The sequence below is a fragment of the Lepisosteus oculatus genome, chromosome 9 (assembly GCF_040954835.1).
Source record: "Lepisosteus oculatus isolate fLepOcu1 chromosome 9, fLepOcu1.hap2, whole genome shotgun sequence".
NCBI classification, from domain to species: Eukaryota; Metazoa; Chordata; class Actinopteri; order Semionotiformes; family Lepisosteidae; genus Lepisosteus; species Lepisosteus oculatus.
The window spans coordinates 31003583-31019130 of record NC_090704.1 but is presented as its reverse complement, the minus strand read 5'-3'; the positions used below and the strand labels follow the sequence as shown (position 1 = coordinate 31019130).

The following is a 15548-nucleotide window of genomic DNA, read 5'->3' as shown; positions in this document are numbered from 1 at the left end:
GCTGCGCAGACTGAGCGGAACTGTAGCCGATCTCCCGTTCCAGACTCTGCGCAATACTGGGTTTTTGCTTCGAAATACGGACTCGATAATACGATGGTGATATTTCTTTCTCCGCCACCTAGTTTGGATTCATGAACTCGTCTTGGCGCCCTAACCCACAAGCCAGATTGAGATGGGGGCGGTGTCCCCCGACATCCGCGCGCGGGTCACCCCCTCGACACGGGCGGGGAGGGAGGCCAGCGGCTCGCACTCGGGGCCGAGCTGAGCCCTCGTCTTCGTCTTTTCGGCGTTATTCCGGCCTGGCGAGCTCAGCGCTGTGCCCGATGGAAGGAAGCGGGTGCCTCAATGGGGGTGTCAGAATGACGGGGGGCCGGTCCGCTCGGGGTGTCTTTTACGCCCGGTGCTGACCCCTCTTTCTCACCCACGACCCCTGCTTAACTGTCATGGCGTCAGGTAGCTGCAGAGCAAGACAAAATCCCCATTAAGAAATGTCAGTTTTGGTAAGAAAATGAGTTATCCGGTAAAATGGCAAAATATTCCGTTTTAGCACACGGAGGTTTTTGGAGATATCGATACGGTTGCTCAGCGTTCTTGCTAGTTAGTGCGATCTTTGTAGCGTCAGGGAAGATCACAGGGATTCCGTTCCGTTTTTGCTGCTGGGGTTCCTACGTGCAATAGCGCGCCTGTGATAGAAACGGTATTTGCACGTGGTCAGTTCTAGCCGGTATGTAACACTGTTTTTTTTCCTGAACTGCTCTGTCTGAACCGCATTAAGCTGTGGAAATGAAGCAGTGCCTTTGTTCACACTGGCTTACCATTCCTCATCCTGACATTTCGGCAACAAGAGGCATCAGGTGGTCCCTTGCGGGCCCGTCTGTTGAGCCGGGTCCCTGGCCTGTGTGTGCGTGCGTGAGGCCTGGCGCGGCAGCGGCGTGGACACCCCTCCTCGCGTTGCCGTGGTGACCGAGCGTAAGCCCCCGTCTGGCGTGACTGCGCTCCAGGCAGGCAGACCACTGGGCGGCCCGTGTCTGTCTGCAGACTGCCTCCCCACCTTTGACGGACGTCTCTCTTCTACAAAAGAGAGCTCTTCCTCTCCCTCTCGAGATGCGTTCAGCAGCCGGCGTGATTAAACACCGCCGGGGAAGTCTCGGTCCTTTTCACCCCTGGATGTGCTCGTCGTTGTCACCGTCGGTGGGTTTCAAAATATCCTCCATCTCCTCAAGAATACACACAGCTTTGGGAATGACAGACGGCACTGCTTAAGGACAGGGCAGTTTAACTGGACCTACTAGTGTATTTCTGTGTGGGAGTCTGGCACAGGCGTTGAAATAATGATAAAGTAACGAAGCCCCGAAGATCAGCCTGTTGGTGGGACACTTTGATAGGGCCTGTAATGGACTGTAATGCTCTCCTTTTGGGCATTACCGCATCTGGGGGAGGTGTTCAGCATTCCGGTTCGTTAGATAGTGTTTGAATTGGCTTCAAGCAACCTTGAGGTCAGCTGTTGACTAAAGAGCTGTGCAGGGCCCTCCTGTCAGAGTGTTGTCTCAGTGCCGTGACTGAGGGGCTTTATTCTTCCCAGTTAGGCTGTGCTCTCGTTCCTCCCCCACAGCTGGCCAGCAAGTAAAGGCAGGAGCTCTGCCTTCTATTAGTTCATATTACTGTTATTGGAATTATTCATGGTTTTGAGAGGGACTGTAATCAAACCCACATGTCTCGCCCTGGACTGTGTTCAAAAACCTGCTGCCGAGGAATGTACCAGGCAAAGAGGGGCCGTCGCGGGCCAGCCTGTCGAAATTCAGGAGCGAGCGGGATGGTCCGCGCCTGTCCGCCCCGCCACGCCCTCGCTCCTGTAGGCGGAGCTGCTGGCTGAGCTTTGTGCAGCACGTTCAGTTCTCAGGACCCCCGAGCGGGAGTCGGATCGCAGCCTGGGGGGGGTTAGCGTACTCCTTCAGCTTTGCGTTTCAAGGTTCGTGACTCACTCGGCAGCTGCTTTTATCTGCCGCCACTTACATTTGTACACATTTACCCAGGTGAAAATTTCTCCGGAGCAGTGCTGGTGAAGTCCCTTGCTCAAGGGCACAACAGTAGTATCTCACCTGGGCTACGAGCCCACAAACATCCAGTTCCCAAACCTGAACCCAGACCACCTCCCGCCCTGCTGCCTACATTTAGAGCTTTGCCTCTCTGCTTTCTACACGTTTATAGCGTTCCAGCCCATCACCTAACACGCGCCAGGCTCCATTTGCAATGCATGGTAATATCGCGATTATTATAATACCACAGTATTCACCTCTTTTTTGAGATTAGCTCAGTGCAAGCAGTAGACAAACAGAAAACTGGCAGAGTAGAGTCGAGGTTTGTGGATCGACCACAGAGATAGTTTCCCTCAGAAATGCAGATATTAGTTTCTAAAACAATTCAGAGTGAGGAACACAGAGAAAAAAAAGGTTTGTCAGGGTTGCAGAGCAAGTTTTTCTTTTCCACGGTACGTGATGCACAGGATGTCTTGGCGTTTTGCAGTATCTGAGCCAGAGGTCATGTTATGTGCAGCCAATGGCGCGCCAATGCTTGCTTTTGTACTTCCGTGCTTAAGGTCGGAGCAGAGAGGCGTAGAAAAAATGGCTCGAAGACCGCCCCAGTTCCCTTTAGAAAGTGCTCTTGTAGCAGGGATACCGCTTCTTTTCAAGGCCAGATTAGCAACGTTTAGTCATAAAGCAAACACTAGCTATTGCTTAGCTCGCCGTGAATAGGCTTATGTGCTCAACCATTCGAATCAGCCAGGGGTTCTTGTACAGCAGTCATATCTGAAGGAGGCCTCCTTTCCCGTTTGCATTTTCATTCCAAGGTCACCCAGGGCCACAGACACTCTGGGTCCAGCACACAGGCAGGATGAGATTTCAGCAGCATCCCAGTAACCAGCAGACAGGGCATCCAAGTTCAAGTTTATTGTCATTACACTCATATACATGGTATATGGCATAACAAAATGCTATTTAGCTACCTCTCGGACATAAGTAGTACAAAGAGAAGGAAAAAACAACAACAACAACAACAACAATAACAATACAATTGTTTAGCAAAAGAAAGACAGAGACAACAGGCAGTGTGCAAAAAAACAACAACAGGCAATGTGCAAAACAACAAAAAGATAACAGGTTATGTGCAAAAATGTCCAGTCTTTCCTGGTGTGTTTTCCGTGCCTTTTGTGGTTTTTCTCGAGAGAAGGTTAGCTCAGGACAAGCAGGAAGCAACACGTGGTTTGTACAAGACTCTGGGCATTGGTAAGAGACCCTGGAAGTGGTGGAGGACAGGCTTCAGGACCGAGGTGGCAGCGGTGGTCTGTGCGGCCAAGGAATAAAAAACCATTCCAAGCTGGAGAGGTGTGTCAGCTTGGACACTAAGAGCCAGGTACCCAATCAGCACACATAGTCTGGAGGTGCTGCAGGAATCCTTCTTTCATGGTTTAAGGGGTGTCCCACCCTATGGTAACGGCATGGGTAAGGGAATGGTGGGGTACACTTAGTTCAGTGTTTATAGCCCCGGACATGATTTCAACAGGCATTGACTGCCCCATCCATGCTGTCAACTTCTAATCAGCTGCAAACATAGGGTGGTTTTCAAAGCTGCTAACACATTACACCTAGCTCTGTAGTGGTTTCCCCATGTTACCAGTAGGCCTTCTGATAATGTAATTTAATTAAATAATGTCTGCTACCGAACTGGCTTTTAATATGTACACGTGTATTTTTCATTACTTGACCGCTTACTGGGGTTTTAGCTGACATGTATGGAGCCCTGAGCAGGGTTGCTAAGCAGCCCCTGTTGGAGTCCGAAAGAAAAAGACGCACAACTGGGCCTTCCTCTCATTCAGCTTCTCAAGGAGAAAAATATCCGACCCTTCTCCATCACAAAGGGGGCGAGTGTCCTGTCAGGAGCACTGAATGCAGTACAACAAAGACTGGTAATCGGTCAGAGGTAAAGTCTCATAATCGAACGACTCCTGTGGATATGACCAGACTGGCTTCTCACTGAACCGTGGTGGATGGTGTCACGATTGCAACATTCTCCTAATCGGGGGGGGCAGGAATATGCAAAATCTCTCTGGAATTTTCAATGTGCAAGTTTGTTGTATTTAATTGCGCTGTTGATACGGTGGTATGGAGACATGTTTTGCAAACTGCATCTTTAAGCACAGCCTTCCAATACCTGTTTCAGTCCATTTTTGCAAAGCTGCATTTCCGGATTTGATCATTGATGGCACGGTTTGAAAATCAGGGGACTGACTGCTGAGAAACGGGTGGTTTTTTAATAGCAAGGTGTTAAAAACGCCCACCCTAAAAACCTATTCTGAAGCAGTGCACAGAAAAGAGTATAATTAGAACTGTATGGCTTGCATTGATGTTATTATAGGCAGCATTTTTTTTATGTTTTCATTTTAAACTAAATGTGGACTTGAACATCTTTAGCGTGCCTTTGCAGATCTGCACAGAAGGCTCCTTTTCAGGTCCACTTGTGAAGCAGGAGCTAGAAGATCAAAGGTGTTCGAAGCAGGTCTACTGCCTGGTCATCTCGTCATGTCTCAGCTGTTGTTTCCAAGATGCAGCAGCCACATTTTGCTGCTGCATGTGGTTTTTCAATTAAAAAGCAGCCATATGGCATTTAAACCTTCGAAAAGGAAAATGTACTATGAAATGTGAACAACAAGACTGAAGACAATGTTTTGCTATTGTATAGAAAAAGCCTGGTAAAGGTAAAGGGGGAAAAAAAAATGGGCAAAATGAAAACTACAGTGTCAGACATTCCCTCATTTTGTACCTGATGGATTTGGCCTTTAATAATGCCAGTCTGAGAAGTCGCAGTGAATGGGTGCTTTTAGAAGGGTATCTAATCAGGATCACGTTAATAAAGAACAGCTGGCTCGCTCCTTTGAAGAAAGTGCTGGCCTTCCGTGGGGTTTAGGCGGGAGAGCAGCTCATTGCTGTTTGTTGACAAGTGGGCTGTTAATGCAAGTTTGCCTTTTACACTGTGACACGGAGGTGCTGGAGAAAGGAAAGCCCAGCTGTGGAGGGTTTGCTTGTTTACTGCTCGTTCCTGCTCCAAGCAGAGAGTCTAGAGGCTCAGGACGAAAGCAGGTTTTGGAGAGTTTGGAAGATGCCTGATTTGTGTGAGCTGAAATGAGTCTTCTTGTCCCCCTGGTTGTGACCCCAAGGCTGAACCAAGGGGCGCTGGCTTGCGGGGAGAGGTCCAGTCTGTGCGGGGTTTGGGGCGCCCCCCCCCCCGGCGTGTGTCTGCCGGAGGTCTGCTGGAGCGTGGGCGGCTCGGACACACTCGCAGGGCCCGAGGGCAGCGCCGGTGCGTGGCGCGGGCCCGAGGAATGTGCCGATCAGCTGCTAAACCTCTGGCGGGCCGCTGAGAAGTGGGCATCTGTGCCAGACCGCGCCAGCGCGGCGGGGGGCCTGCGGAAGGTCAGGCGCAGGGCCGCAGGGCTCCCCGCGCCGCCTGACGTGACTGTCGTCTGAAAGAAGAAGAAGAAAAAAACATGCAGCAGGAATTTAAGGAACCACACCTCGCCGAGAGAAACCGGAGTGATCTGGCAAGACCGCTGGCTGCAGACACCCCCTCGCTTGCTCTTTACACTGGCCGTTTCTTCTCGGTTTCAAAACCCTTTCTGACACAAGGCCCCTGACGGCCTGCGTGGAAAATCCTGACCTCTAAAAGCTGGGAAAGTCAGACTGTCAGCTTTGTCCAGCCCCTTGTCTGTCCCTCCTGCTGACCTGGCCCGCGGGCTGAGCCCGTGCCCGTGGGGGTGTCGGGAGAGCTGGGGTGCGAGCGGGGGTGCCCCAGGCGTGAGTTCTCCTCAGCTTTCCGTCAAGGGAGAGGCTGCTGGAGACGAGCTCCGTGGGCCTGGTTTGTTTACACACTGGAAATACAAAACAAATCGTAAGAGCACTTCCGTTACTGGAAATAAACTTGGAAGAGCATTCATAAACAGAAAGGCCATCGCTGGCGGGTGACCATAAGACCCAGCATGTGAAAACGTCTCTGCTGTTCGTCGTCCGTGCGCTCGGATTGCGCAGGAGATTAAAAGGCGATGTCGTAACGTGCTCCGAGAATCGTCAGCCCCTCCCCGCGCCCCACTCTTTTTCCTGACAGTAACGAAGAAAAGACACTTCACAGCAGGAGGGCGGTGGGAGTGGGGTGGATGTGTTGCTAAAAATAAGTCTCTCAGCCGCCCCCCTCCCTGAGAGAGCGCTGGGGTGGGAGGGCCGGGCAGGACAGGAGAGCCCCGGGGAGGGTGTGATGGGAGAAACCGCGAGGAGGAAACCCCTCCCCTTCCCGCTCGAGTCGGGAGGAGTGGGCGCTGACTCTGTGGTGAACTGGGGGAGGGAATTGGGGGGTTAATATGATCCAGCTGCGGCCACTCGCCACTCCCCCCCGCAGCCTCAGCATGCTCGGTGATTCGTCTCGGCGGCAAGCTGCAAAATCGGATCCGGCAGTAATTATATAGCGCCTTTCCACAGTGCCCTGTGTCTCGGAGGGCACAGTCTGAAGGCATGCTCACTGGCCGGTTTGTTCTTGATGTGCAACAGTGCCGTAAACACTGAACTGTCTCTACAGCCCCTGCTGGAATTCACAGCAGCTTTCTAAATGGGTTAAAGGATGAATTCTTCGGTTAAAGGGATGATTCGTACTGCATGATGAACATGGCGGTGAGGGGGTTAGAGATGAGACCCAGGGTTTGATTTTGGTCTCAATCGTCTGTCTGTGTGGAGTCTGCATGTTTCCCCAGCTCTGCCAGGGTGTTTGTCGAGTGCCTTAGTTTGATCTCACCTCCCCAAGTCTTGCTGGCTTGATTGGCTGTTCTGCATTGCCCCTGTGTCCCAGCTCCTGTCTGGGGGACAGAGCAGTGAGATCTGGCCTGGTGCCCCGTGTGTCTGGAATAGGCACCGTCTGGCTGCGCCTCTCGCCAGCTTCAGCAGCTTGTTGACAGTGAAGGGGTTGTCACAGCGTAGTTTTGTTTCTCAAGGACCGTTTAAAACACGAAACGCCTTAAAAAAAACCCTATCCCTAGTACCCCCTGTTGGGAGTTACACAAGGCCTGGGATAATGCAACACAGCTCTGGGACTCCCTCTAGATTTCTGTCTTTGGATACGCCCCAGTCATTCTCACCAAAACAACAGCAACGCAGGTCGTCACAGGGTCTGCAGCTTCAAAGAGCGGCACTAAAGAGTGTGGATGATATATAGGAGCCCTTCAAAGCAGAGGTACGGTTCCCAGCACAGTCCGGCAGCGATGACACCGCCCTGTCAGTGCCGCGCTGGAGGCGTGGATAATCGGACACAGCCTGGCCTGCTTTACATGTGGTTTTTGTTTGCCGGGCACTGGGATGCGTGGTCATGGCTGTACTGGCACGGCTTGTTGCTCATCGGAGCTGTGGTGCAGCGTTGCGCAGCAAACGCTGCGTCATAGAACGAGCACCCAAAAACACTTCCTGCAGCTCTGCTAAAAACGGGGGATAGCCAGCCCTTCATCACAGCCTAGTGCTGCCTGCAAGCCTGCATGGGCAGAATCCACTGGAATATTACAGAGAAGCACTGCATCCAAAAAAGACTTGCTGGTCACTAGAATATCAAGAGTGTGCTGGGATGCTTGTATTCCACATTGTGTTTCATTCTTAGTTTGAGACAGACTGTCGTAATAATCATGCAGTATTTAACCAAAACATAACATGTCTAGTAAAAACCTGTAGATAGATGTGTGCATCAGGGGCCCGCTGTGTGTGTCAGTGTGCATCAGGGGCCCGCTGTGTCGGACAGTGTGCATCAGGGGCCCGCTGTGTGTGTCATTGTGCATCAGGGGCCCGCTGTGTGTGTCAGTGTGCATCAGGGGCCCGCTGTGTTGGACAGTGTGCATCAGGGGCCCGCTGTGTTGGACAGTGTGCATCAGGGGCCCGCTGTGTGTGTCAGTGTGCATCAGGGGCCCGCTGTGTTGGACAGTGTGCATCAGGGGCCCGCTGTGTGTGTCATTGTGTATCAGGGGCCCACTGTGTGTGTCAGTGTGCATCAGGGGCCCACTGTGTGTGTCAGTGTGCATCAGGGGCCCGCTGTGTGTGTCAGTGTGCATCAGGAGCCCGCTGTGTGTGTCAGTGTGCATCAGGGGCCCGCTGTGTGTGTCAGTGTGCATCAGGGGCCCGCTGTGTTGGACAGTGTGCATCAGGGGCCCGCTGTGTGTGTCAGTGTGCATCAGGGGCCCGCTGTGTGTGTCAGTGTGCATCAGGAGCCCGCTGTGTGTGTCAGTGTGCATCAGGAGCCCGCTGTGTGTGTCAGTGTGCATCAGGAGCCCGCTGTGTTGGACAGTGTGCATCAGGGGCCTGCTGTGTGTGTCATTGTGCATCAGGGGCCCGCTGTGTTGGACAGTGTGCATCGGGGTCCCGCTGTGTGTGTCAGTGTGCATCAGGGTCCCGCTGTGTGTGTCAGTGTGCATCAGGGGCCCGCTGTGTTGGACAGTGTGCATCAGGGGCCCGCTGTGTTGGACAGTGTGCATCAGGGGCCCGCTGTGTTGGACAGTGTGCATCAGGGGCCCGCTGTGTTGGACAGTGTGCATCAGGGGCCCGCTGTGTGTGTCAGTGTGCATCAGGGGCCCACTGTGTGTGTCAGTGTGCATCAGGGGCCCGCTGTGTGTGTCAGTGTGCATCAGGGGCCCGCTGTGTTGGACAGTGTGCATCAGGGGCCTGCTGTGTGTGTCATTGTGCATCAGGGGCCCGCTGTGTTGGACAGTGTGCATCAGGGGCCCGCTGTGTGTGTCAGTGTGCATCAGGGGCCCACTGTGTTGGACAGTGTGCATCAGGGGCCCGCTGTGTTGGACAGTGTGCATCAGGGGCCCGCTGTGTGTGTCAGTGTGCATCAGGAGCCCGCTGTGTGTGTCAGTGTGCATCTGGAGCCTGCTGTGTTGATCAGCGCAGTGTAACCGGAGCAGTGACAGGTGTGCTTCTTTGATCCTGGGAGGCTCCTCAATGAGCCATTGTGTGGAGATGTGCGTCTCTTCCAGCCCCGACCGGTTTTGGTTACCAGGACGTCCCAGGGGGCTGTGGCGTACTGTGATTCCGGGACAATAGGCGCTGATTGGGGCGAGGGGCAGGGGACAGGTATGGGGGGCGGCAGGTGGCTGGCGAACGGCGGGCGTGTCGGCATGTCCCCAGACAGTGTGCCTTAGCACACCTGACAGCAGGCCCAGCACAGAGCCATGACACACCAGGCCTGCTGGCTGCAGGGGAGAGAGAGAGGGGTGTTATTTCTCCATCTCGTGCACAAGCCCCAGGGAAACTGCAGCAGCTCTGCTTTTCCGGTTCTGTAGAAAGGTGAGAGACTTTTCACTTTCACTGAAATGCCGGAAGAGATGGAAACAGTGCCTTACTGCCCTGGAATGGGAAAAGAATCTGAGTATAAAGGGTAAACTGAAGAGTTCTTCTAGGATGCTAAGGGTAACCTGACCATTTTTGTGTGAAGATGTGTTGAGGTGGTGTACATGTGTGGAGACATGTGGGGGCAGTGTGTGTGTAATTGTTGACCTGGATTAAAGCGCAGTGTGTGTTAATCTGTTTTAAGTTAGTGTATGTTGAGTGGTGCAGTGAAGCAGTGTGCGTCAAGATGTATAAGTGTGTCAAGCTGGACAAGAGTAGTGTCTGTGTGCTGAGGAGGACTAAGGCAGCGTGTCTGTGACGATCTGTATTAACAGGTAGAATCTCCTGAGGAGGACTAAGGGAGCATGTCTGTGACGATCTGTATTAACAGGTAGAGTGTGCTGAGGAGGATTAAGGCAGCTTGTCTGTGACGATCTGTATTAACAGGTAGAGTGTGCTGAGGAGGATTAAGGCAGCTTGTCTGTGACGATCTGTATTAACAGGTAGAGTGTGCTGAGGAGGATTAAGGCAGCTTGTCTATGGCGATCTGTATTAACAGGTAGAGTGTGCTGAGGAGGATTAAGGCAGCTTGTCTATGGCGATCTGTATTAACAGGTAGAGTGTGCTGAGGAGGACTAAGGCAGCATGTCTGTGACGATCTGTATTAACAGGTAGAATCTCCTGAGGAGGACTAAGGCAGCATGTCTGTGACAAGCTGTATTTACAGGTAGAGTGTGCTGAGGAGGACTAAGGCAGCATGTCTGTGACGATCTGTATTAACAGGTAGAGTGTGCTGAGGCAGCATGTCTGAGTGGAGCTGGACTAAGGCAGAGTGTCTGTGATGAGCTGCATAACAGAGTCATCTGAGCTGGACTGGGGCAGTGAGTCTGTGGAGAGCTGTATTAACAGTTAGAGTGAGCTGAGCTGGAATTAGGCAGTGTGTCTGTGTGGAGCTGGACTAAGCCAGCATGTCAGTGGAGAGCTGTACTAAAGGGGAGCTGCAATGCTATTTTTGTACTTCGGGGTTAGAAAGAATCGGCATTGATGAGTGAATGTCAAACCGCAATGAGAGTAAAATGCACACAGTAACGTCTTAAACCTCCAATTTACATCACAAAATAGATTCAATTTCCAGAATGGGCAGCGCCAGGTTCTTTGAATCAGAACGAAGCAACAAAACGTCCGGTGATGTGAAGCAGCCCTATTAGATGTGTAAGCCAGCACACTTGTGAATACATTGATTTTTAATCCAGTAGGAATATTGCTGTCGTCTTTGAGACAGTTTTGCCAACTTGCTAGATAACTCTGCATAAAGTTCACGTTGGAACATTTCTGCAGTAAAATGTCTGCTGCTAAACCTGTACTTATTTGCTCGTACATCACATTACATTAGTCATTTCGATGACGAGTTGGCAGGAAGGGACACTTCACGTTCCAATTCACGTGAACTCTCTCTCTCGCCCGTGATGAGACCAGGAGTTGGCAACAATATGGCGACTCTACAGTACTTTCACAAAGTTCATGATTTTGTGCTCAATTCAGAATTTGTCCAATTTTGCGATGGCGTTAATTATTTTATTTTGTAACCGAGATTTAATAAGCGGTCTGAGAAGTTGAGATTGCAGTTCTGTTTTAACTGTTAGATTGAGCTGAACTGGACTAGGGTGGTGTGTCTGTGTTGAGCTGGACGAAGGCAGCATGTCTGTGACGATCTGTATTAACAGGTAAAGTGTGCTGAGGAGGACTAAGGCAGCGTGTCTGGTGAGCTATATTAACATATACAGTGTGCTGAGGAGGATTAAGGCAGCGTGTCTGTGACGAGCTGTATTTACAGGTAGAGTGTGCTGAGGAGGACTAAAGCAGCGTGTCTTTGACGATCTGTATTAACCATAAAGTGTGCTGAGGAGGACTAAGGAAGCTTGTCTTTGACGAGCTGTATTAACAGGTAGAGTGTGCTGAGGTGGACTGAGGCAGCATGTCTGTGGTGAACTATATTAACAGTGTGCTGAGGAGGATTAAGGCAGTGTGTCTGTGGCGATCTGTATTAACAGGTAGAGTGTGCTGAGGAGGACTAAGGCAGCATGTCTGTGACAAGCTGTATTTACAGGTAGAATATGCTGAGGAGGACTAAGGCAGCGTGTCTTTGATGATCTGTGTGAACAGATAAAGTGTGCTGAGGTGGACTAAGGCAGCATGACTGTGGTGAACTATATTAACAGTGTGCTGAGGAGGACTGAGGCAGCGTGTCTGTGACGATCTGTATTAATAGATAGAGTGTGCTGAGGAGGATTAAGGCAGCGTGTCTGTGGCGATCTGTATTAACGGGTAGTGTGCTGAGGAGGACTGAGGCAGCGTGTCCGTGACGATCTGTATTAACAGGTAGAGTGTGCTGAGGAGGACTAAGGCAGCATGTCTGTGGTGAGCTATATTAACATATACAGTGTGCTGAGGAGGATTAAGGCAGCATGTCTGTGATAAGCTGTATTTACAGGTAGAATATGCTGAGGAGGGCTAAGGCAGCGTGTCTTTGATGATCTGTGTGAACAGATAAAGTGTGCTGAGGAGGACTAAGGAAGCTTGTCTTTGACAAGCTGTATTAACATGTAGAGTGTGCTGAGGAGGAATAAGACAGCATGTCTGTGGTTAACAGATAGAGTGTGCCGAAGAGGATTAAGGTGTCTGTGACTATCTATATTAACAGGTAGAGTGTGCTGAGGAGTAGTGTGTGTGCTGAGCTGTATTGTGTATGTGATTAAAGGTGTTAAACTGGTGTGTGACTGTATCGAGGTGCATTGAAGCAATGTGCACGAGTTGACCAAGCTGAAGCAGTGTGTATGTTTCATTGTATTGACGCCCACAATGGAGCTATATTGAGACCGTGTGTGTGCTCCGCTTGACCAAGGCAGTGTGTGTTGAACTGTTCAAAGTCAAAGTGCATTTCTGCTATTCACTATGAACAGGATGTGGTTAGGCTCTTGCCAGGTCACAGAGGAGCACGAGGGCACAGCCAGTTCTGCTTTGCACAGGCCTCTCTCTCTCTCTCTCTCTCTCTCTGTTTCATCCGTGCCATTCCCCAGTCAGACTGTTAAATGTACTTTTGAGTCACCCGGCTCACTTTAAAGAAGACAACAGAGACAGGGGCATGTGGCTGCCGTCAGAGTCGCATTTCCTGTTGTTTGTGAAAGGGCAGGGAAGGAAGTGAGATCAGCCTGATGTCTGTGCCATGCAGGGTGAGCCGGGGTTCGAGGGGAACTCTGGCCTTGCTGGTTTTCACCCAATAAAAGCTCTGATCTCTTGACACCAAGAGTTCCAGGCCCTTCCCCGTCAGATGTCGGCCTAGGCTCCCCCTGCGGCGCCCACACCTGCAGTCCTGACCGTGTGGTCTCCAGACTGCGGCCCGCGCTCTAGACTGGCTAATAAAAGACAGGCTGGGAGAGCTGAAGCAAGGGTAATGTCCAACAAACAGGGCTGTGGGACTTTATTTGCCCTTCTTGCACAATAGTCCACCATGAGAAGTTCAATGCAGTTTTGCAATACACAAAAAACCTTACAGCGGTCGAAAAGTTCCCAAAAAAGTCCGACGTGATCGCCAACAGATAGCCAGCGTTTCCTGCTGTTGTCTGTTGTCTGATCTGCTGTTGTCTCCCAGACCCAGAACTAAGGCAGCCCTTAAATCTCAAGTCACACAATATACTCGAATCGCACAGTATTCTGGTTGCCAAATAAAAGGCTTTCATACGCTACAGTAAAGATGTCTTTTTCGAGTTCCTGGCGTTTATTTTAGTGCTTGTCCGGCTCAGTGTTTCCTGGAGATGCAGGTGATTCTCCCTCAGCTGACTGCTCCGTCTGCCTGCAGGCTTCAGCTCGGTTTATTTTTGGTGTCGTCTGTCTTTCGAGATTAGAAGACCGGCTTCTGAAAGCCTGCACCCCAGTCCTGTCCTGGCTGCGGCCAGTGCAGTGCTGTGCTTTGCTGACACAGTGACAACCAGGGCCGCTGTGAAAGTGTGATCTGGATTTAAAAACCATCAATCCTGCGGGCGGGCTAACAGCCACGTTTAGGACCGTAAAATAAGTTAGAATGCTTGACAACAAGAACAAAAGGAGGCCCTTTGACCCACCTAGCCCTATGGATAATCAGTCATTAATTGATCCAGGCACCTGAAACAGCTCTAAGGCAGCCAAGGTATCAGCTTCAGCAACAAGGCTGGGCAGCTTGTTCCATACCCACACAACTCTTTGTGTAGGCAAGCGCTTCTGGAACTCGGGACACATGCCTTTGATGTTCTCTGATGAATCAGTCATCAAATCAATCTTTCTAGAATGGTCAGTACATTCAATTGAGAATTGTACTCGATGAGAAGTTGTTGTAGCATAGAATATCTGAAATGAATAATAGAAACTCAGGCTTTGCCGTAAACAAACATTTACTCGTGCTGTTTCTAGAGATGTCACATATCACCCCCCGCAAAACCCCAAAAGGTTGACACTTTTGTAAGTGTTACCAGCTCTTGCGTGTGTTGAGAATGTGTTTTTTTTTCCTGTTTTGGGCTCAAGTAAACAGCTGGAGTCCATAATTGAGTAGTTTGATGCATGCCAAAGAGTTAGTTTAGTTTCGCAATCTGAATGAAAGAGATTAGCTTCCCGGTAGTTCCTGTCACACTTGTACATGATAATGTTGAGCAGCCTGGCAAGTTCCGTGGTGTTTTTTGCTCGTTAGGTGACCTTTCTAAACTGGAGGTGTCATGTTTCTTTCTTCTTGTCTTCTTTCCTTCGTATAATATGATTCCTGTATGAAATATCGTTCACTTCGCAGCGTGAGGTACCTGTGTGCTTGCACTGCCCTGCTTACTTCAGATCCACAGCGCATTGTGTTGACATCTTTTAGATAACTCGACTCATGTTATTGCACTGTTCTTAGGCAGTGTGCAGTTTCACGAGTTAACTTATTAGATTGACACTTCTGTAGCCAGCAGTTTTAACACATCTGAAAAATGACTTCCTCAAGTCTGCAGTGCAAGTTAGCATATTTGAAAAGCTGCAGGCAGCACGTCCATAGCAGTCCTTTGCTTTCAGGGCCTGCTCGTTTGTCTGCAACGGGGGATCTGTTAGCAGTGTGGTGGGCCTGTGCACGTGACAGGCCGTGAAACACAGAACACGCACGGTAACACAATGTTCACTTCTCCGTCTGGCTGTGCACCCCTCCCTAGGGGTGGCGGCCGCTGTCAGCGAGGGCAGGGAAAAGCTTTTCCTCCGCCCCGATGTCTGACGCGTGCCCGTGCGTTTCTGTACCCGCAGTTGTGTCTCCGGCTTCCTGGGGGAGTACTGCCAGCACAGAAACCCCTGCCGCCAGGACTCCTGTCAGAACGGGGGTAACTGCAGCGCCACGCTGAAGGGGGTGCTGGTGGAGACCAGCTGCATTTGCCCCCTGGGATACACGGGCAGCCAGTGCGAAACGGCCCTCCGGACACCATGTCACCCCAACAACACCTGCCAGAACAACGGCGAGTGCCGCCTGCTGACACTGGACAAATACCAGTGCCTGTGTCCCGTGGGCTGGACTGGTAAGACATCAGTTTCTACCGCACAGCTGAGCACCAAGTTCGTTGTTGCATTTTGCGTCGTGTATGATTGTCTCTGTTCTCGGTGCACATGAGCATGCATGGTCCAGGGTAGGGCTGGGCGATATGGCCAAAAACATTATCACGCTAAAAATGTTGATATCAGTCGATATCGATAATTATCACGATAAATGTAAAATCATTATTTCTTTCAAGCTTAAAGGCAAATTTTTTCTCCTGAGGGAAAGTTAATTGGTAAATCGAACGACTCTTTATTTTAAGAACACAACAAACACTTGCCAAACAGCAGAAACATTAAACAAATCTGAGGCAGAGAGTATTCAAGTCTTCTTTGTCAAAATAGACACGAGTAAAATTTACAAAATAAATATCTTAATAGAAAAATGAAATACTGCAGTGTGATAAAACACACATGGAAGATGGCTCAGACAGACTGCAAAGTTTAAACTGCTCTGTTTTATGTCTAATCGTAAAAAGCCAAAATATCTCCAAATTACCCATTTTATCTCCATTTGCTTCAGTGTCGCTCATTTCTCCACTCTAACTACAATCCTGTCAGCCACCA

At 50.5% G+C, this 15548-nt stretch overlaps 1 protein-coding gene across 1 annotated transcript in view; it reads left to right on the top strand.

Moving 5' to 3' along the window:
• notch2 (notch receptor 2) overlaps positions 1–15548 on the top strand; it is a 73474-nt gene that overhangs the window by 20830 nt on the left and 37096 nt on the right. Inside the window, exon 3 of the mRNA XM_069194368.1 lies at positions 14700–14965. Within this exon, the coding sequence (XP_069050469.1) occupies positions 14700–14965 (266 nt within the window). The remainder of the gene's footprint in view (positions 1–14699; positions 14966–15548) is intronic.